Source organism: Coturnix japonica, chromosome 1 (genome assembly GCF_054131305.1).
Source record: "Coturnix japonica strain WE chromosome 1, WE-NBRP24, whole genome shotgun sequence".
NCBI lineage: Eukaryota > Metazoa > Chordata > Aves > Galliformes > Phasianidae > Coturnix > Coturnix japonica.
In genome coordinates this window covers 177,091,230-177,113,919 of record NC_140663.1, presented here as the reverse complement: position 1 = coordinate 177,113,919, position 22,690 = coordinate 177,091,230, and the positions used below count along the sequence as shown (strand labels likewise).

The following is a 22,690-nucleotide window of genomic DNA, read 5'->3' as shown; positions in this document are numbered from 1 at the left end:
TACAGGATATGGGCTGTACAGGACACAGGCTTATAGCGGGGTTGTACAGGATACGGGCTCTACAGGATACAGGCTTAGAGCAGGGCTGTGGTCTGATAGAGCTGGAGGGAAAGCAAACAGAGCAGCTTTGGGGCCTCCCTTGTACCCGAATGCATTGGCTACAAGGGAGTGCTGAGGTGTGAGCATGCAGCAGAGCAGTGCCGGGCACAAAGCCGTGCTGTGCTGCTAACAAAGGGGGGGTGCAGGGCCAGCACCGCAGCCCCCTGTGCTCCCACAGCGGCTGTGCCTGGGGGCAGCGGCGCAGGCTAATTGGGAAGCTTTGATTAATGGGCAGCTCCCGCTTCTGACACAGGTGGTGTTTGCGCGCATTAACGCCGCCGCCTTTATGGAGGTTTCTCTTATTGAATTAGAGGGAATGCGCTCTGTGTGTCCCCCCCCCTTCAGCCTCAGGACATCAGACCAAAAGGTAGAGGACAGGATCCGGCCCCTCCTCCCCCCCCCTCCTCCCTGCTGCCCCGATTTCTTTCAGGGAGGTTGAATTTCCAGCCTCTTTTCTTCCAAGCAACTTCAGCTTCTCTCCATTCCCCACTGCTTTCTTATGGGCTCCGTTCCCCATTGCTTTCTTATGGGCTCTGTTCCCCATTGCTTTCTGCTCCATGTTATGGGCTCTGTTCCCCATTGCTTTCTGCTCCATGTTATGGGCTCTGTTCCCCATTGCTTTCTTATGGGCTCTGTTCCCCATTGCTTTCTGCACGTTATGGGCTCTGTTCCCCATTGCTTTCTTATGGGCTCTGTTCCCCATTGCTTTCTGCACGTTATGGACTCTGTTCCCCATTGCTTTCTGCACGTTATGGGCTCTGTTCCCCATTGCTTTCTGCATGTTATGGGCTCTGTTCCCCATTGCTTTCTGCTGCCATGTTATGGGCTCTGTTCCCCATTGCTTTCTGCTGCCATATCATGGGCTCCCCATGCACAGATTGCGGCCGCTTGGCGCCCCTCGCGTGGTCCATTGGTGTCATTTATAACAGCTCCTTAATTGACTAATTGGATTCAACCTGCTGTCCAAGTAGGATTCAGGGCAGCACAAAGGGGCCCTGAGCTCTGGGCTCACTGTGTGGGTATGGGGTATGGGGTATGGGATATGGGTACACCACAACCAAACCCATATGGGACATCTCACCTTGTAACATGGCATATAAACACCACAACCAAACACATATGGGACATCTCACCTTGTAGCACAGCAAACACAACCAAACCCATATGGGACATCTCACCTTATATTACAGCATACAAACACCACAACCAGACCCATATAGGAGATGTGAGGGACGTGCTCAGTGGTCATGATGGTGATGGGTTGATGGTTGGACTTGAGGATCTTTGAGGCCCTTCCCCCTTTGCTGATGGTGCAGTCCTGTCTGACGCTCCAGCCCTGCTGCATTGAAGCACTTCCATAGCACTGTAGGGTCATACTTTGTGTTGGGACTCCTCCTGAAGCTGAGGAAGGAAGGAAGAAGGAAAAGGGCCATGAGGTTGTTGGTGTAGAGGTTGTGAGTGCTGTATGTGATCCATTCAACGTGCCGGGCACTGACAGGGCTGGAATCAGATGGAGAAAACAGACAAGCAGAGATGTGACCCTCAACTACCCCTAATGCAGAGCAGGTGGGATCCCCTACAGGTGCCTTGTTTCGGTGTGTGCTGTGGCAAGGCAGGCGGGTCCGGGTCCAAGTGCAGGTGGAGCAGTGGGACCACGCTGTCAGGTCAGACGGGGCCAGGAAGGGGCTCGTCCTCCATCCCAAGGTGGGGATGGAGCCGGGGCCATCGTCACCCCCTGGCACCCCGAGCAGGGTGGTCCGAGGAGCACCACGGAATGAATTGATTTGATAAATGGACATTTATTACGCTCACAAATTGGCTGAAACCAATTTCGGTCACATCAAGCCCTGATAACTGCTGGGGTATTGATTTGTGTAAAGTAATACAGTGAATTTATCAGTTCAATCGCGAGCTGAAGGGCCGCTCGGCGGCGCAGCGCTACAGTTACGCTGTTACAGATGGACGAAATAAAGTGGGAGCGCGGCGGAAGAGCTGGAAATGGCTCCAAAAAAGAAGAGCTGGGCGTCATCGTCGGCCTCTTCACATGGCACCGGGCCTGAGCTTCGTGCTGGAGCTTGGCCTGCCCTCCCCAGCCATTCCTGATGGCCCCGCACATGAGCTTGATGAGAGGTTCAGTGTGGATCCCTTGTTTGGCAGTGGCGAAGAGTTGGGTTGGGAGCCCCATAGAAAGGAGCGTTCCCAACAGCTTCCAGAGCTCTGTCCGTGGTTCTCATCCACCCAACCCTTGTGCTTTGTCCTAAACATCATCTTTCCTCCCCATCCCAACACCAAACCCACCAGCTTTGGGACTGGAGAGCCGTAAGCTGGCGTCCTCTCCATTGACGACCAGAATAGTTGATGTTTTCCAAAGCTTAAGGCTGGGCCGCATCCTGGCTGTGTATAGGAGAGCTTTTACACCTCGTTGGTCTCCCCAACCCGCTGTATACGGCGCCAGTCAGCGCCGCGCAGCCACGACGCAGCACTGAATTACAGGCAGTAACCTGGTGGCAGCTTTTATGGCACCGTGTATATCACTGGGGAGCCGAGAGCTTGTCCATAAAGCCTGATGTCCTGCAGGATTAAAGACAACCACCAACACACACACACACGTACAGCACTTAACCTCAGCGCCTCCGAGCAGCCTGACCCCTACGAGTGGTCACTCCGTGCCCCCGAGCCAAAGTTTATTACATTTATTATCTGGGCTGAAATAGCCGCAGAAATGGCCGGTGTCCTTGTTATTCCCCATCCATTAAAACAACAACAACAACAACTGAGCCCGGGGCGGGAGGTTGGGCTGCTCGGGGTGGAGGTGCTCGGTGACTGCGGTCAGGTCAATGCTCAGCCCCCTCTCGGTGTCCAGCAGCTGCTATCGAATGCCTTCCCTCCTCGTTGCTGCCCATCCATGGCTCTGTTGCACCAGGGTCCATCCATGTGCCCATGTTGGGGTGCCTGATGTTGAGTTTTGGTGTCGTAGAATAGGATCGTAGGGTCATTAAGGTTGGGAAAGGTCTGTAGGATCATCGAGTCCAGCTCCATCCCATCCCCACCATGGCCACTTGTAGGGTTAGGGTTAGGGTTAGGAGTTAGGGATAGGGTTAGGGTAGGGTAGGGTAGGGTTAGGGTTAGGGTTAGGGTTAGGGTTAGGGTTAGGGTTAGGGTTAGGGTTAGGGTTAGGGTTAGGGTTAGGGTTAGGGTTAAGGTTAGGGTTAGGTTTAGGGTTAGGGTTAGGGTTAGGGTAGGGTTAGGGTTAGGGTTAAGGTTGGGAGTAGGGTTATGGTTAGGGTTAGGATTAGGGTTAGGAGTTAGGGATAGGGTTAGGGTAGGTTACGGTTAGGGTTAGGGTTAGGGTTAGGGTTAGGGTTAGGAGTTAGGGTTAGGAGTTAGGGATAGGGTTAGAGGTAGGGTAGGGTAGGGTTAGAGTTAGGGTTGAGGTTAGGGTTAGGGCTAGGGTTAGGGTTAGGGTTAGGGTTAGGGTAGGGTTAGGGTTAAGGTTGGGAGTAGGGTTATGGTTTGGGTTAGGGTTAGGGTTAGGTGTTAGGGATAGGGTTAGGGTAGGTTACGGTTAGGGTTAGGGTTCGAGTTAAGGCTAGGAGTTAGGGATAGCGTTAGGGTTAGGAGTTAGGGTTAGGGTAGGGCTAGGAGTTAGGGATAGGGATATGGTTCAGGTTAGTGATAGGGTTAGGGTTAGTGTAAGATTAGCGTTAGCAATTAGGGTTAGGGTAGGTTTAGAGTTAGGGTTTGGGTTAGCGTTGGGAGTTTCGGTTAGGAGTAGGGTTAGAATTAGGGTTAGGGTTATGGTTAGGTTTAGGTTTAGGGTTAGTGTTAGGGTTAGGGTAGGGTTAGGGTTATGGTTAGGGTTAGAGTTAGGGTTAGGGTTATGGTTAGGGTTAGGGTTAGAGTTAGGGTAAGGGTTAGGGCTAGGGCTAGGGTTAGGGTTGGGTTTAGAGTTAGTGTTAGGGTTAGGTTTAGTGTTAGGTTTAGGTTTAGGGTTAGGGTATGGTTAGGGTTAGTGTTAGGTTTACGTTTAGGGTTAGGGTAGGGTTAGGGTTAGGCTTAGGGTTAGTCTTAGTATTAGGGTTAGGGTTAAAGTTAAGGTAAGGGTTAGGGCTAGGGTTAGGGTTAGGGTTTGGTTTAGCGTTAGGATTAGGGCAGGGCAGCTCTGCCATTCTCAGAGCACTTTGTCCTACTGTCCAACCCGACCCTACCCTGTCAGCCCATCTTGGTGGGACGCAGTTACAGACCATCAGCTGCAGCTGTTGTTCCATCCTCACCATTCCCAGTTGTGGAATTACAGACTGACGAAGGTTGGAAACAGCCTCCAACCACAACCCAGCACCACCGTGTTCACTAGGAGTCATGGAATCAAAGCTATGAGGGTTGGGAAGGGCCTCCAGTACAACCCAACCTCCAACCCCAAGGCACCACCGTGCACTCTAAGGCACAAGATCTGAGCCGGGGTCCATTTCTTGCTCCATGGCCCCATCCAGCCTTGGAAGGTCCTTTCTCCCCTTCCATCTCTGTAGAGCAGCGTTTTGATTTGGTACCTGATGAGATCGAGGGGGTAACTCCTATCTGGGCTGGTTGGGCCGGGAGGTTCCCGCAGCACCACGATCCAGACTGGTTTGTCGTAGGGCTGCGCTGTGGGCATTAGGGCAGGGAAGCAGATGTTGGGGCCTCCGAACCCTCCTCCTGTCTTTAAAAGAGTCAAACTTCCCCTTCGCTGCCTTCACCGCGATGCTTCACCCGCGGAGACCCCGCAGCTCTGCCACCATCCCTTATTTTAGGATGAAAATCAGGAGCCAACAAATGGACGGCGACGACAAGGACCACAAGACTGGAGCAGAGCTGCTTTATTCACTGCGCTGGGAGCCCGACGTGCTGCTGGGCTCAGCTCCTGTCCCCCCCTTAACGTTTCCCTGGCAACGCTGAGTGCACATCCTGGAAAAGTTTATCCGAAATCTGCTCTGGGCAGCTCTCCAAATCCATGCTAACCTCATTAGGTGTCTCTGGGGCCTTGGCTGGCTAATCAAATTACAGAGCACTAATGGCGGGGAGGACTCGGAGTGGGCAGAGAGCGGTAAAACATAGTGTATACTTAGTGATAATTATACTTGCTTTTGTGTCATTGATTTATACGCCTCCTCCCCCCCCCCCCCCTCCTTCCACCCTTGACTTTTGTTTCCGTGGCAGCGATTCGGAGGAAGGAGAACGGCTGGTACGACGAGGAGCACCCGCTGGTCTTCCTCTTCTTGGGATCGTCGGGGATAGGTAACGTGAGCGGGGCGCCGAGCTGCGCCAAGGCTGGCATGGCAAAGTCCAAGGGGTTCCAATCCAGCCCCATCCCCACCATCCCCACTGCACACAGCATCACAAAGGTTGGGATAATCCAAGGTGATCGAATCCAGCCCCATCCCACCATTCCCACTTCATACAGCCATATCATCACAAAGGTTGGGATAGATGGAGGGGATCCAATCCAGCCCCATCCCACCATTCCCACTGCACACAGCATCATAAAGGTTGGGATAGACCGATGTGATCCAATCCAGCCCCATCCCCACCATCCCCACCATTCCCACTGCACACAGCATCACAAAGGTTGGGATAGACTGATGTGATTGAATCCAACCCTATCCCCATCATTCCCACTGCAGTTCTGGGACACCCCCAGGGCAGTGACCCCCCTGCCATTCCCTGGGCAGCTGTGCAGTGCATGGCTGCTCTTTAAGGAAGAAATGTCCCCCCAGTACTCAACCAGGCCCTCCCCAACCTGACCCCAAACCCAACACCATCCCTCTACCCAACCCCAACCCCATCCCCAACCTGACCCCAAACCCAACCCCATCCCCCTCCCCAACCTGACCCCAATCCCAAGCCCATCCCCAACCTGACCCCAAACCCAAGCCCAACCCCCTCCCCAACCTGACCCCAACCCCAAACCCACCCCCACCTGACCCCAACCCCAAACCCATCCCCAACCTGACCCCAACCCCAACCCCATCCCCCTCCCCAACCTGACCCCAACCCCAACTCCATCCCCAACCTGACCCCAACCTGACCCCATCCCCCTCCCCAATCTGACCCCACCCCCATCCCAATGGTAGGGCCGCTGTCCGTGGTCCTGCAGGGCACCCACCCACCCCCCTCAGCCCGCTCCCCCCAGCTCCAAGGAGGATCATTTCTCCCTTAGAGGAGCTCAGGTTGAGCCCTGTTGTCCCAGACCTGCTGCCCCACGGGTGGGGGCTGTGGGTGGGGGCTGTGGGTGGATGGCAGCAGGGATTGGCTGCTCACAACCTCGGGGTTCCCATCGCTTTGCAACAGCTCCATTCTGTTGATGCTGGGAATACACAGCAGATAATTGGTTGATGAGATGGGCAGAATGAGTTTGTTTGGGGTGGGGGGGGAAGGAAAAGAGTTAAAAATAATGAGATTTCAAGTAACCAAATGGCGGCATTCAAAGCAACGCCGGCAATTCACCTCCCTGGGCAAGGTATGAATGAATGCTGAGGTAGGGTATGAATGGATATTGAAATGAGGCATGAATGGGTGTTGAAATGAGGTATGAATGAATATTGAAATGAGGCATGAATGGATAGTGAAATGAGGCATGAATGGATAGTGAAATGAGGCATGAATGGATGCTGGAATGAGATATAAATGGATATTGAAATGAGATCTGGATGGGTACTGAAATAAGATACGGATGGATATAGAGACAGGGAGTGAAGCAAAGCAAATGGGAGCTGTGTTATATCAGCTGTGTGGGGTGTCTGGGTGTGGGGTGTCAGGGAGGATGCCCCATATGTTGTGTCAGCCATTTTAAGGCTGATTGAGGCATCAGAAGCACTGAGCCCTTCCCTGAAGTTCTTTATCTGGGGAGCAGAACACGGAGGTGGGATCCTGACCGTGTGCTTGTGTTTGCAACAGGTAAAACGGAGCTGGCCAAGCAGACGGCCAAGTACCTCCACAAGGACGTGAAGAAGGTAAAGCTCCTCCCTCTCCTCTTTGCTGATGGGGCTGAGTGCTGCGGTGGGACCTCGGCCCCACGGGTTGTGTTGGGCTGAGTGGGTCGAGCTGCTTTCCTTGGGAGGGTTTAGCATTGAAAGCTTTGTCACGAGGGCAAAGCGACCATGAGCGCGTCCATCCACGCAGCCACCTCCTTCTGGACGGCATTCCTGATGGGACCGTGGTGCTCAGGGATTGATCTAGTGGAGGGTCTTTAGAGTTAGGGTTCTCGTTAGGCTGCGGTTGGACTTGATGATCTTCAAGGTCTTTTCCAACCTGGGTAATTCTATGGTTCTATGACTGAGGTTGGAGCGTGTACGTGGAGACTGACGTGCTGCTCTTCTTTTCTCCTCCAGGGTTTCATCAGACTGGACATGTCAGAGTTCCAGGAGAGGCACGAGGTTGGTTTATGGGCTGGGGATGGGTTTGGGGTGGTGATGGAGGGGCGGCATCATTGGACAAAGGGAGGGTGGTTGGTGTCACCTACCTGGGTTCATGCAAGGCCTTTGGTGCGGCCTCCCACCTCATCCTGGTCTATGGATCGGAGAGATGAGAGTTTGAAGGGTGGCTGAACTGGTGGGTGAGGAGTTGGGTGGGTGGTCGTGGTCAGAGGGTGGTGGTCAATGGCTCTGTGTGCAGGTGGGGGCAGAGATCAGTGATGTCCCTCAGGGCTCCATCCTGGGAACGGTGCTATTCAGCATCTTCATCAATGACATCGTATGTACACGGAATGGGAGCAGAACTCCTGGAGAGAAGGACCTGAGGGTCCTGGGGGGTGGAAAACCAAACGTGGGTGCACTGCAGCCCGGCAAGCGTTTGGAGACGGTGCAGAGGAGGAGGAGGAGGAGGAGGAGGAGAGCTCTCCCTTCAAGCAGAGCAATGAAGAGGGCAGCACGGGGAACAGCTGGGTGCCCACATCTGCCCCAATAGGGGGCTGTGATGCTGGGGTGCTGCCCAGCAGCAGTGAGAGGTGGAGCCCCACTTGGGGACACCCCAGAGTGGCTGCGGGAGGGTCACGCTGAGGGCTTGGGGCTTTGCTCTGCACACACCTGGGCAGTTTGACCCATAGGAGCTATGGGGCACGGCTACAGGATGGAGACTGGGTCTTAACAGTCTTTGTGATTCTATGGCTCTATTTATGACCATGGTCAGTGAACATAGTGGGATGGGTTGGGGTTGGATTTGGGGATCTTGAAGTTCCTTTCCAACCATAATGATTCGATGGCTCTATTTAGGGCCGTGGTCCATGGTTACAATGGGGTGGGTTGGGGTTGGGGATCTTGAAGGTCTTTTCCAACCTTTGTGATTCTATGGCTCTGTTTAGGGCCATGGTCAATGGACACAACGGGATGAGTTGGGTTTGGGGTTGGGGATCCTGGAGTTCCTTTCCAACCCCCAGTACTGTGACTGCTTGGCGGTGCTTCGAGCTGTGGATGCTTCGGGTGGCCCAAACCTCCTCATGTTGTTTGCAAGGCATTTCCCTTGCTGGGAGTTCTCCCTTCTGCTTTTGAAGCCCGTTTGGTCCTGGTGCTGCTGAATAATGTTAATGGATGGAGGACAAACGTCCTCATCACAACCATTGCCCACCATTGGCTACCCTCGCTTTGCTTCCAACTCATCCCCTGAGGGATGCAATGCCCACCATTGGCGACCCTCGCTTTGCTTCCAACTCATCAATGCAAAGGATGGCGACCCTCCATCTTGATCGAGGCCGGGTCTCCTCTCACCCACCCCGTCCCCTCATCCCCCCCCAGGTGGCCAAGTTCATCGGGTCCCCCCCGGGCTACGTTGGCCACGAGGAGGGCGGGCAGCTGACCAAGAAGCTGCGGCAGTGCCCCAACGCCGTGGTGCTGTTTGACGAGGTGGACAAGGCGCACCCCGACGTGCTCACCATCATGCTGCAGCTCTTCGACGAGGTGAGCGCGGCGCTCTGCAGCCCTGCTGGGGCTCCTGCTCCGCCCCATGGGGTTCTCCTCATGCATCACCTGCAACCAAGGAGCACAATGAGGATGTAAACAGGGCAGCGCAGCTCCACACCCTCCTCCCATCCCTTCCCACCCATCCCTCAGGCCTCCATCCATCCCCATAGACCCACAGACTCCATAGGTGTGGTGGAGTTTCTGTTTCTCCCTCTTGTTTTCCTGTGTTCAGGATTAATAAGGCCGTTTTTCTTGCATAGATCACGGCGGCGGCAGCTGAATGTGAAATCAATTCCTGCGCCGCTCGCTTGACAGGGCAATAACCCAAATGTTAATCTCCAGCACCCGGCGAGGATTCGTGTCGCGGTGCTGGATGTCTGCTCTGCCATAGACACAGCCAGGGGACGGACTGCATGGGGAGCTGCCCGTCCCTTCCTTCTCCTTCCCTCTCCCTCTTTTGCTTTGTTAATCGGCAGGTCGGGCGCTTCTGAGGGGCTCCTGTGCTGTCAAAGCAAAGCTGGCTCTGCCCCACAGCGCCTGGATGGGGATGGGGTGGGATTGGGTTGAGATGGGATGGGGAGAGGGATGGGATGGGATGGGATGGGATGGGATGGGATGGGATGGGATGGGATGGGATGGGATGGGAATGAGGATGGAGATGGAGATGGAGATGGAGAGGGAGGGAGATGGAGAGGGAGGGAGATGGGGATGGAGATGGGGATGGGGATGGGGATGGGGATGGAGATGGGGATGGAGATGGGGATGGGGATGGGGATGGGGATGGAGATGGGGATGGGGATGGGGATGGGGATGGGGATGGGGATGGGGATGGGGATGGGGATGGAGATGGGGATGGGGATGGAGATGGGGATGGAGATGGAGGTAGAGATGGGGGTAGAGATGAAGATAGATAAGGAGATAGATGGGGGTGGAGATGGAGATGGAGGTGGGGATGGGGATGGAGATGGGGATGGAGATAGATAAGGAGATAGGTGGGGATGGAGTTGGAGATGGGGATGGAGTTGGGGATGGAGATGGGGATGAAAATGGAGATAGATGGGGTTGGAGATAGATGGAGATGAGGATGGGGAAGGAGATGGAGATGGAAGTGGAGATGGGGATGGAGATGGAGATAGATATGGAGATAGATGGGATGGAGGTGGAGATGGAGGTGGTGATGGAGGTGGAGATGGAGGTAGATATGGAGATAGATGGGGATGGGGATGGAGGTGGAGATGGGCAGCGAAGCATTCCCTGTGAGACATGGGGTCTCAGTGCAGCAGAAGGGAGCCCCCCACGGGGAGGAGCAGACCCTCGTGCCCCAGGGTTCCACTCTCACTCTTTGCTCTGCCCCGGTGTCGCGGCAGGGGAGGCTGACGGACGGCAAAGGGAAAACCATCGACTGCAAGGACGCCATCTTCATCATGACCTCCAACGTGGCCAGCGACGAGATCGCGCAGCACGCGCTGCAGCTGCGGCAGGAGGCCGTGGAGATGAGCAAGAAAAGGATCGCGGAGAATTTAGGTGGGGATGGTCCAGTCCAACTCAACCAACCCCAGCCCAGAGCCCGGCACAGCAGCACAGCCCATGGGGAGGCAGGGATGGTCCCACAATGGCGTTGCGTTGGCTTTGCCCCTCTCTGAAGCCCCCCTCGCTGCAGGTCACCCCTCCAGCTCCTCCCATCCCTGCTCTTAACCATCCATTCCATTCACCCTTTGCTTAATTTAGTGGTAATTAGGGCCGAGCTGCACTTTGCTTTGCCTGTTAGTGGGGACTGAACCCCCATGGAGGGCACCCGGTGGGTTCCTCAGCCTCTCTGCCCCCATCTCCCCCTTCTGTGCCCCCACAATTGGGGTCCTCAGAGCTTCCATCACAGCAGCCAAAGGAGCAGAGCAGCCAAAGGAGCAGAGCGGGAGCGCGGCTGGCGCTGAACGTTGGAGAATCTCATTTCCAAATGCCAAACGCTTCATTCCTCAACCAGGAGAAGCAGCGGATTCTCATTTCTGGGGCCTGATAACAAAGGGCCGCAGGGAGAGCACGGCCAGAGAGCACAGGGGGGGTCAGAAAGCACACTGGGGGTCAGAAGGCGCAACGTCTCCATGCCATTGTGCTGAGCCCAGGCCTGGGGGTGCCACTGAGAGCAGCTGGGAGGGCACTGACGGGGGTGGTCGTGGGGAAGGGGATGCAGCATCTCCCTGCTGCTGCTGCTGCTGCTGCTGCTGAGCCCTCTAAGTCAGCTGGCCGTGATGCAGGAGCTGTGTGATGTGATGCAGGAGCTGTGTGATGCAGGAGCTGTGTGATATAGGAGCTGTGTGATGCAGGAGCGGGGCTGGCAGCCCTTGGCTCCATCTGCAGTCGGTGGAGGGAAGTGAGCCCCGAGCTGAGCGGAGCTGCTGGGTGGGAAAGCTGCGTCCTGCTGTGCTGCCCACCCCATCATCCTGCCCCCCATCACCCTGCCCCCCATCACCCTGCCCCCATCACCCTGCCCCCCATCATCCTGCCCCCCATCATCCTGCCCCCCATCACCCCACCCACCCCCCAGCTCACCCCATCCTGCCTTACAGAGGACGTGCAGGTGTCTGACAAGATCACCATCTCCAAGCAGTTCAAGGAGAAAGTCATCCGCCCCATTTTAAAGGTACAGCTGCTTCCTCCTCTCCTCTCCTCTCCTCTCCTCTCCTCTCCTCTCCTCTCCTCTCCTCTCCTCTCCTCTCCTCTCCTCTCCTCTCCTCTCCTCTCCTCTCCTCTCCTCTCCTCTCCTCTCCTCTCCTCTCCTCTCCTCTCCTCTCCTCTCCTCTCCTCTCCTCTCCTCTCCCCTCCTCTCCCCTCCTCTCCCCTCCTCTCCCCTCCTCTCCTCTCCTCTCCTCTCCTCTCCTCTTCTCCTCCCTCCCCTCCCCTCCCCTCCCCTCCCCTCCCCTCCCCTCCCCTCCCCTCCCCTCCCCTCCCCTCCCCTCCCCTCCCCTCCCCTCCCCTCCCCTCCCCTCCCCTCCTCACCATTCCCACACTAACCCCAACCCAAACCCCAACCATAACCATAACCCTAATGATGACACCCGGCCCCAACCCCAACCTTAACCCTAACGCTGACCCCAACCCCAACTCTAACCCCAAACCTAAACCCAGCTCCAAACCTAACATTGATACCAACCCTAACCTCAACCCCAAACTTAACCCTGACCCCTACCCCAACTCTAAACCCAACCCTAATCCCAACCCCAGTCTTAACCTCAACCTCAATCCTAACCCCAACCCTAATCCCAACCCCAACCCTAATCCTAATCCCAACTCTAACCCTAACCCCAACTCCAGCCCTAAACCCAGCCCTAGTCCCAACCCCAACACGAACCTCAACCTCGATCCTAAATCTAACCCCAACCCAATCTTAATCCCAGCCCAACCCTAACCATAACCCAACCCCAGCCCTAATCCCAACCCAACTCCACCCCAACCCCAACACTAACCCCAACCCCAGCCCTAATCCCAAACCAACCCCAACCCAGCTCCACCTCAACCCCACCACTACCCCCAACCCCAGCCTCAATCCTAATCCCAACCCAACTCCACCCCCAGCCCCACCACTACCCCCAACCCCAACCCCAGCCCTAATCCCATCCCAACCCCACCCCCAGCCCCACCACTACCCCCAACCCCAGCCCTAATCCAAATCCAGCTCCACCCCCAACCTCAACACTACCCCCAACATCAACCCTAATCCCAACCCAACCTCAACCCCAGCCCCACCACTACCCCCAACCCCAGCCCTGATCCCACCCCCAACCCCAATCCCATCCCAATCCCATCACAATCCCAATCCCACCTAAAACCCCAACCCACCTCCAACCCCAACCCATCCCCATCCCTGCCCCACATGGCGCCCATTGGAGGTGTGGGGTCCCTCATGTCCCCTCATGCCCCCCCGACCCCTCTGACCCCCCAGGCTCACTTCAGACGGGACGAATTCCTGGGCAGGATCAACGAGATCGTTTATTTCCTCCCGTTCTGCCACTCGGAGCTGATCCAGCTGGTCAACAAGGAGCTCAGCTTCTGGGCCAAGAAGGTACATGAGGGGCACGAGGAGACCCCCGGCCCACGAGACCCCCACCCTCAGCCCCCATGGTGTCTCTGATGGGAGATCAGCCCCTTCTCACCCCCCCAGGCCAAAGCGCGGCACAACATCACGCTGCTGTGGGACCGGGAGGTGCTGGACGTGTTGGCCGATGGCTACAACCTGCACTACGGCGCCAGGTCCATCAAACACGAGGTGAGGCCCCACTGGGTGCTGGGTGGGCACAGAGACCACCACAGCCCTCCTATGGGGGCAGATGTGGGTCTGTGTGTAGGGCTGTCCCATGGATGGGTGCATCTGTGGGTCCCTGGGGCCAAACGTGGGGTGGAGCATCAGCAGTGGGTCCGTGTTGGTGTCCTGCCAATGGAAGAAGGTGTACCCATGGGTTCCAAGGGCCAATAATGGGGTGGAATATCAATAGTGGGTCCGTGCTGGTGTCCTGCCAATAGAAGAGGGGGCGCCCGTGGGTTCCAATGGCCAATAATGGGATGGAGTATCAATGGGTCCGTGCTTGTGTCTGTCCCATGGTGGGTGCACCCGTGGGTCCCTCCCAAGCTCAAAAATGGGGCGTAGAGCTGCACAGCATGTGCCCCACAGCGTTCCCTTTCATGGGGAGCATCAATGGGTCCATCCTTGGGTCTGTCCCATGGAAGGGTGCACCCATGGGGCCCAAGGGCCGAACATGGGGTGGAGCATCAATAGTGGCTCCATGCTGGTGTCTATCAATCACTTGGAAGAGGGAGCACCCATGGGTCCCAAAGGCCAAACATGGGGTGGAGCACCAATGGGTCCACGTTGGTGTCCATCCCATGGAAGAGGGGGCACCCATGGGTCCCAAGGGCCAAACATTGATTGGAGGATCAACGGTAGGTCCATGCTTGTGTCTGTCCCATGGATGGGTGCACCCATGGGTTCCTAGGGCCAATAATGGGGTGGAATATCAACGGTAGCTCCGTGCTGGTGTCCTTGCAATGTCAGAGGGTGCACCCATGGGTCCCAATGGCTGATGATGGTGTGTAGCACCGATAGGTCCATGCTGCTGTCCCTCCCATGGATGGGTGCCCCCATGGGTCTCAAGGGCACATGCGCACCCATGGGTCCCTAGGGCCAAACATTGATTGGAGGATCAACGGTAGGTCCATGCTTGTGTCTGTCCCATGGAAGAGGGGGCACCCATGGGTCCCAAGGGCCGAACATTGGGTGGAATATCAATGGTGGCTCCGTGCTGGTGTCTATCACTTGGAAGAGGGAGCACCCATGGGTCCCAATGGCCAAACATGGGGTGGAACGCTGATAGGTCCGTGCTGGTGTCGTTGAGTGGAAGAGGGGGCACCCATGGGTCCCAAGGGCCAAACATTGATTGGAGGGTCAATGGTGGGTCCATGCTTGTGCCTGTCCCATGGATGGGTGCACCCATGGGTTCCTAGGGCCAATAATGGGGTGGAATATCAACGGTAGCTCCGTGCTGGTGTCCTTGCAATGGAAGAGGGTGCACCCATGGGTCCCAATGGCCAATCATGGTATGTAGCACCAATAGGTTGGTGCTGCTGTCCCCCCTATGGATGGGTGCCCCCATGGGTGCCATGGGTGTGATCAGAGCTGCTCATGTTCCCATCCAGGTGGAGCGTCGCGTGGTCAACCAGCTGGCGGCCGCCTACGAGCAGGACCTGCTGCCGCGGGGCTGCACCCTGCGCGTGGCCGTGGAGGACTCGGACAAGCAGCTGCTGAAGAGCAAAGAGAGCTCCGAGATGGGAGAGGGGCAGAGCAAGAGCAAAGCGCCCACCCTGCGCCTGGAGATCGTGGACAAGGACAGCAAGGCCCGCAAGCTGGACATCCAGGCACCGCTCAGCCCAGAGAACATGGCTTATTTCCTATAGGCACCGGCCCCAGTTACTTCCTATAGGCACCAGCCCCAATTACTTCCTATAGGCACCAATGGGACAGCAGGGCAGCACCGAGCCCGGCATTGAGGACATGGGGTGGCTCTGGAGCTTATGGGGCTGTGGGGCTGTGGGAGATGTGGGGCAGGTGAAGGGGGTTTGGGGTGGTTGTGGGGCAATAAAGGTGGTGTGCACATACATACGGGTTGTCTCAATGTGGGTTTGGATTGGGGGGGGCTCAGTGCAACCTCATTGCATTGGTGCAGTGGGGGATGGGAGGGGGATGGGGGTCCTGTATGGGGAGATGGGGGGTGGGGGGTGAGGTTGGATGTGGGGCAGCCCCATAGCGGGCATCAGTAAAGGGGCTTTGTGACTCCAAGCACCAATAACACAGCGCTGGGCGCTGCGCTGCAGGGGTGGGCACTGGGCTGCACCATGCATGGGTTGCAGCAACACTGTGCTCTGCAAGGGCACTAAATGCACCATGCATGTGTTGCAGCAACATCGTGCACCCTACAAGGGAACAACATGCACCATGCATGGGCTGCACCAACACCATGCACCTTACAAGGGCACTAAATGCACCATGCGTGTGTTGCAGCAACATTGTGCTCTTTGCAAGGTCACCTTGCTCACCAACCATGCCTTGCAGCAGCACTGCGCTCTGTGCAAGGCCAATGCATGCACCAAGGATGCATTGCAGCAGCAGCACGCTCCATGCAAAGCCAATGCATGCACCGGGGATGCACTGCAGCAGCAGCACGCTCCATGCAAAGCCAATGCATGCACCGAGGATGCATTGCAGCAGCACCGTGCTCCATGCAAGGCCAATGCATGCACTGAGGATGCATTGCAGCAGTACCGTGCTCCGTGCAAGGCTAATGCATGCACCAAGGATGCATTGCAGCAGCACTGTGTTCTGTGCAAAGCCAATGCATGCACCGAGGATGCATTGCAGCAGCACTGTGCTCTGTGCAAAGCCAATGCATGCACCGAGGATGCATTGCAGCAGCGCTGTGCTCTGTGCATGGCCAATGCACGCACCGAGGATGCATTGCAGCAGCACTGTGTTCTGTGCAAAGCCAATGCATGCACCGGGGATGCATTGCTGTGCTCTGTGCATGGCCAATGCATGCACTGAGGATGCATTGCAGCAGCACCGTGCTCCGTGCAAGGCTGATGCATGCACTGAGGATGCATTGCAGCAGCGCTGTGCTCTGCATGGCCAATGCATGCACCGAGGATGCATTGCAGCAGCGCTGTGCTCCGTGCAAGGCCAATGCATGCACCGGGGATGCATTGCAGCAGCGCTGTGCTCCATGCAAGGCCAATGCATGCACCGGGGATGCATTGCAGCAACGCTGTGCTCCGTGCAAGGCCAATGCATGCACTGAGGATGCATTGCGGCAGCGCTGTGCTCCGTGCAAGGCCAATGCATGCACCGAGGATGCATTGCAGCAGCGCTGTGCTCCGTGCAAGGCCAATGCATGCACCGAGGATGCATTGCAGCAGCGCTGTGCTCCGTGCAAAGCCAATGCATGCACCGGGGATGCATTGCAGCAGCTCTGTGCTCCGTGCAAGGCCAATGCATGCACTGAGGATGCATTGCAGCAGCACCGTGCTCCGTGCAAGGCCAATGCATGCACTGAGGATGCATTGCAGCAGCACCGTGCTCCGTGCAAGGCCAATGCATGCACTGAGGATGCATTGCAGCAGCGCTGTGCTCCGTGCAAAGCCAATGCATGCACCGGGGATGCATTGCAGCAGCTCTGTGCTCCGTGCAAGGCCAATGCATGCACTGAGGATGCATTGCAGCAGCACCGTGCTCCGTGCAAGGCCAATGCATGCAGTGAGGATGCATTGCAGCAGCGCTGTGCTCCGTGCAAGGCCAATGCATGCACCGAGGATGCATTGCAGCAGCAGCACGCTCCATGCAAAGCCAATGCATGCACTGAGGATGCATTGCAGCAGCACCGTGCTCCATGCAAGGCCAATGCATGCACCGAGGATGCATTGCAGCAGCAGCACGCTCCATGCAAAGCCAATGCATGCACTGAGGATGCATTGCAGCAGTACCGTGCTCCGTGCAAGGCTAATGCATGCACCAAGGATGCATTGCAGCAGCACTGTGTTCTGTGCAAAGCCAATGCATGCACCGGGGATGCATTGCTGTGCTCTGTGCATGGCCAATGCATGCACTGAGGATGCATTGCAGCAGCACCGTGCTCCGTGCAAGGCTGATGCATGCACTGAGGATGCATTGCAGCAGCGCTGTGCTCTGCATGGCCAATGCATGCACCGAGGATGCATTGCAGCAGCGCTGTGCTCCGTGCAAGGCCAATGCATGCACCGGGGATGCATTGCAGCAGCGCTGTGCTCCATGCAAGGCCAATGCATGCACCGGGGATGCATTGCAGCAACGCTGTGCTCCGTGCAAGGCCAATGCATGCACTGAGGATGCATTGCAGCAGCGCTGTGCTCCGTGCAAGGCCAATGCATGCACTGAGGATGCATTGCAGCAGCACCGTGCTCCGTGCAAAGCCAGTGCATGCACTGAGGATGCATTGCAGCAGCGCTGTGCTCCGTGCAAAGCCAATGCATGCACTGAGGATGCATTGCAGCAGCACCGTGCTCCGTGCAAAGCCAGTGCATGCACTGAGGATGCATTGCAGCAGCGCTGTGCTCTGTGCAAAGCTAATGCATGCACTGAGGATGCATTGCAGCAGCGCTGTGCTCCTGGCACTACGTTCCATCCCCCCCTTCCTTCCCTGCTGCCCCCCGGCTCCGTGCAGCCGCCGCAGCTCGTTGCGTGGCAGATTGCTGCCTAATTAGTTTAGAGGGGAGCCTTAATTGCATTAAGTTCTCACAAGTGCAGCAGCTGACGGTGGGGCTCTGCTGTGCTCGGCGGCCTCCAGCACCGAGATCTGATTAACAACGGTTGCGACCTGCCCCGCTATGGGGCGGGGGGGGGGATGGGGGGACCCGGAGCTGATATGGGGGGATGGGGGGTGGGGGATGGGATGTGGGGCATGGGGATGGATGCAGAGGTGGATATGGGGTGGGGTGTGGGGATGGATGTGGGGATGGACATGGGGGTGGATATGGGGGTGGATATAGGGCAGGACATGGGGAGGACATAGGGATGGATATGGGGATGGATATGGGAAGGATATGGGGCAGGACATGGGGACGATATGGGGCAGGACATGGGGAAGATATGGGGCAGGACATGGGGAAGATATGGGGCAGGATATGGAGATAGATATGGGAAGGATATGGGGCAGGACATGGGGACGATATGGGGCAGGACATGGGGAAGATATGGGGCAGGATATGGAGATGGATAAAGGGATGGATATGAGGCAGGACATGGGGATAGATATGGGAATGGATATGGGATGGGACATGGAAGGACATGGGGATGGATATGGGGATAAATATGGGGAGGATATGGAGATGGATATGGGAAGGATATGGGGTGGGACATGGGGATGGATATGGGGCAGGATATGGGGAGGATATGGAGATGGATATGGGAAGGATATGGGGTGGGACATGGGGATGGATATGGGGCAGGATATGGGGTAGGACATGGAGATGGGGTCGGACATGGGGAGGACGTGGGGTGGGATGCAGAGATGGGTGTGGGATGGGATATGGAAGTGGATACGGGCCGGGATGTGGGGCAGGACATGGGGATGGACCTGGGGAGGGCAGGAAGGTGGACACGGGGACGACATGGGGTGGGATATGGGATACAACACAGAGATGGATGTGGGGTGGGACATGGGAGTGGGGCAGGATGTGGGGATGGGGAAGGACATGAGGATGGACATGGGGATGGGCATGGGGTTGGATGGGGGAAGGACATGGGGATGGGGATGGATGTGGGGATGGACATGGAGATGGACGTGGGATGGACATGGGGATGGACATGGGGATGGACATGGGGATGGGGAAGGACATGGGGGTGGACATGGGATTGGATGGGGGAAGACATGGGAAGGACATGGGACAGGACACAGAGATGGACGTGAGATGGGACATGGAAGTGGAAATAGGGTTGGATGTGGGGTAGGGGATGGGGATGGGTGTGAACATGGGGATGGAAATGGGGTTGGATGGGAGAAGGACATAGAGGTGGGGATTGACATGGGATTGGATGGGGAAGGACGTGGAGATGGATGTGGGGTGGGTGTGAGGAGGGACATGGAGATGGGAAAGGACATGGGGATGGACATGGAGATGGAGGTGGGGGAGGACATGGGGATGGACATGGAGATGGAGGTGGGGGAGGACATGGGGATGGACATGGAGATGGAGGTGGGGGAGGACATGGGGATGGACATGGAGATGGAGGTGGGGGAGGACATGGGGATGGACATGGAGATGGAGGTGGGGGAGGACATGGGGATGGACATGGAGATGGAGGTGGGGGAGGACATGGGGATGGACATGGAGGTGGAGGTGGGGGAGGACATGGGGATGGACATGGAGATGGAGGTGGGGGAGGACATGGGGATGGATGGGGGTGGACATGGGGGGACATGGAGCAGCACACGGGAGGGGACCCGGGATAGGATATGGGGTATATAGGATATGGGGATAAGGAATAGGAGGACGCTGCTCCTCTGCAGCCCTGCTCAGCATCCGACCCTGCAGGGAGGGCACACAGACCCCCCCCCATTCACACACAGACCCACAGACCCCGCCATTCACACACACAGACCCACAGACCCCCACCCTTCATACACACACAGACCCACAGACCCCCCCATTCACACACAGACCCACAGACCCCCCCTTCATCCACACAGACCCACAGACCCCCACCCTTCATACACACACACACACAGACCCACAGACCCCCCCCTTCATACACACAGACCCACAGATCCCCCCATCCACACACACAGACCCACAGACCCCCCCATTCACACACAGACCCACAGACCCCCCCCTTCATCCACACAGACCCACAGACCCCCCCATCCACACACAGACCCACAGACCCCCCCATTCACACACACAGACCCACAGACCCCCCCATTCACACACACAGACCCACAGAACCCCCTTCATACACACAGACCCACAGACCCCCCCCATTCATCCACACAGACCCACAGACCCCCACCCTTCATACACACACACAGACCTACAGACCCCCCCTTCATACACACAAACCCACAGACCCCCCCATTCACACACACAGACCCACAGACCCCCCCTTCATACACACAGACCCACAGACCCCCCCCCATCCACACACAGACCCACAGACCCCCCCTTTATACACACAGACCCATAGACCCCCCCATTCACACACATAGACCCACAGACCCCCCCATCCACACACAGACCCACAGACCCCCCCTTCATACACATACACAGACCCACAGCCCCCCCCCCCCTCCATCCACACCAACCCCCGTCGGGAGCAATTTGACTTTTAAATCCTCTTTAGTGAAAGTGTTTGTCTTGAAAATGGCCCCAAATCCCCCCAGATCCCCGCGGCGTCAATGAAAGGGGAGAAACCCCCGAGGGGGGGCGGGGAAATTCAACAGGGAACCGCGGGGGGGGAATCGGCACCGCTGGAATCCGATGGGGATAGAGGGGACGGGGGGGATATAGGGGATAGAGGGGATAGAGGGGACGGGGGGGATATAGGGGATAGAGGGGATAGAGGGGACGGGGGGGATAGAGGGGATAGAGGGGATAGAGGGGACGGGGGGATAGAGGGGATAGAGGGGATAGAGGGGACGGGGGGGATAGAGGGGATAGAGGGGATAGAGGGGACGGGGGGATAGAGGGGATAGAGGGGATAGAGGGGATAGAGGGGAGCGGGGGGATATAGGGGATAGAGGGGAGGGGGGGAGAAGGGAGAGAGGCCGGAATGGGATGGGGATAGGGGTGGGATGGAAGGGGATATGGGGTGGGGATGGGATGGGATGGATGGAATGGAGTGGGATGGGATGGGATGGGATGGGATGGGATGGGATGGGATGGATGGGATGGGATGGGGATGGGATATTTTGGGGATGGGGATGGGAGGGAATGGGATGGGATGCCCCATATGGGATGGGATGGGAATGGAGATGGGGATGGGATGGCAGGGGATATGGGGTAGTGATGGGGATGGGATGGGATGGGATGGGATGCCCCATATGTGATGGGATGGGATGGGGATGGGGATGGGGATGGGGATGGGGATGGGGATGGGGATGGGGATGGGGATGGGGATGGGGATGGGGATCGGATGGCAGGGGATATGGGGTGGGGATGGGGATGGGATGGGATGGAGATGGAAGGAGGTGGGATGGGATGGGGGTGGGATGGGAATGGGGGTGGCAGGGGATGTGGGGTGGGGATGGGGATGTGATGGGGATGGGATGGGGGTAGCATGCGGATGGGGTGGTATAGGATGGGATGGGGATGGGAATGGGGATTGTAGGGGATATGGGGATGGGATGAGATGGGAATGAGATGGCAAGGGATGTGGGGTGGGGATGGGATGAGATGAGGATTGGATGGGAAGGGAAAGAATGGGATGGGTTAGGGATGGGATGGGATGGGATGGAGATGGGATGAGGATGTCAAGGGATATGGGATGGGGATGGGATGGGATGGGATGGGATGGGGATGGAGATGGGGTGGGATGGGATGGGATGGGATGGGATGGGATGGGATGGGATGGGATGAATGGGATGGGGATGGGATGCCCCATATGGGATGGGATGGGATGGGATGGAATGGGATGGGATGGGATGGGATGGGATGGGATGGGATGGGATGGGATGGGATGGGATGGGATGGAATGGGATGGGGTGGGATGGGGTGGGATGGGATGGGGGTGGGATGGGAATGGGGATGGCAGGGGATGTGGGGTGGGGATGGGGATGTGATGGGGATGGGATGGGGGTAGCATGGGGATGGGGTGGGTATAGGATGGGATGGGGATGGGAATGGGGATTGCAGGGGATATGGGGATGGGATGAGATGGGAATGAGATGGCAAGGGATGTGGGGTGGGGATGGGATGAGATGAGGATTGGATGGGAAGGGAAAGAATGGGATGGGTTAGGGATGGGATGGGATGGGATGGAGATGGGATGAGGATGTCAAGGGATATGGGATGGGGATGGGATGGGATGGGATGGGGATGGGATGGGATGGGATGGGATGAATGGGATGGGGTGGGATGAATGGGATGGGGATGGGATGGGATGGGATGGGGATGGGATGGGATGGGATGGGATGAATGGGATGGGGTGGGATGAATGGGATGGGGATGGGATGCCCCATATGGGATGGGATGAATGGGATGGGATGCCCCATATGGGATGAGATGGGATGGGATGGGATGGGATGGGGTGGGATGGGGTGGGATGGGATATTATGGGATGGGGTGGACTGAATGGGATATTATGGGATGGGATATTATGGGATGGGATGGGATATTATGGGATGGGATTTTGTGGGATGGGATGGGCTGAATGGGATATTATGGGATGGGATTTTGTGGGATGGGATGGGCTGAATGGGATATTATGGGATGGGATGGGATGGGATGGGATGGGATGGGATGGGATGGGATGGGATGGGATGGGATGGGATGGGATGGGATAGGATGGGATGGGATGGGATGGGATGGGATGGGGATGGGATGGGATGGAATATTGGGATGGGATGGGATGGGATGGGATGGGATGGGATGGA

General features: G+C 57.0%; 1 protein-coding gene across 1 annotated transcript in view; it reads left to right on the top strand.

Moving 5' to 3' along the window:
- CLPB (ClpB family mitochondrial disaggregase) overlaps positions 1-15,172 on the top strand; it is a 47,514-nt gene extending 32,342 nt beyond the window's left edge. Inside the window, exons 8-16 of the mRNA XM_085536583.1 lie at positions 5,293-5,370; positions 7,030-7,085; positions 7,464-7,508; positions 8,862-9,023; positions 10,394-10,550; positions 11,591-11,664; positions 12,964-13,083; positions 13,183-13,287; positions 14,712-15,172. Coding sequence (XP_085392709.1) covers positions 5,293-5,370; positions 7,030-7,085; positions 7,464-7,508; positions 8,862-9,023; positions 10,394-10,550; positions 11,591-11,664; positions 12,964-13,083; positions 13,183-13,287; positions 14,712-14,969 — 1,055 coding nt within the window. The 3' untranslated portion in view covers positions 14,970-15,172. The remainder of the gene's footprint in view (positions 1-5,292; positions 5,371-7,029; positions 7,086-7,463; positions 7,509-8,861; positions 9,024-10,393; positions 10,551-11,590; positions 11,665-12,963; positions 13,084-13,182; positions 13,288-14,711) is intronic.
- The last annotated feature ends 7,518 nt before the right edge of the window (positions 15,173-22,690 follow it).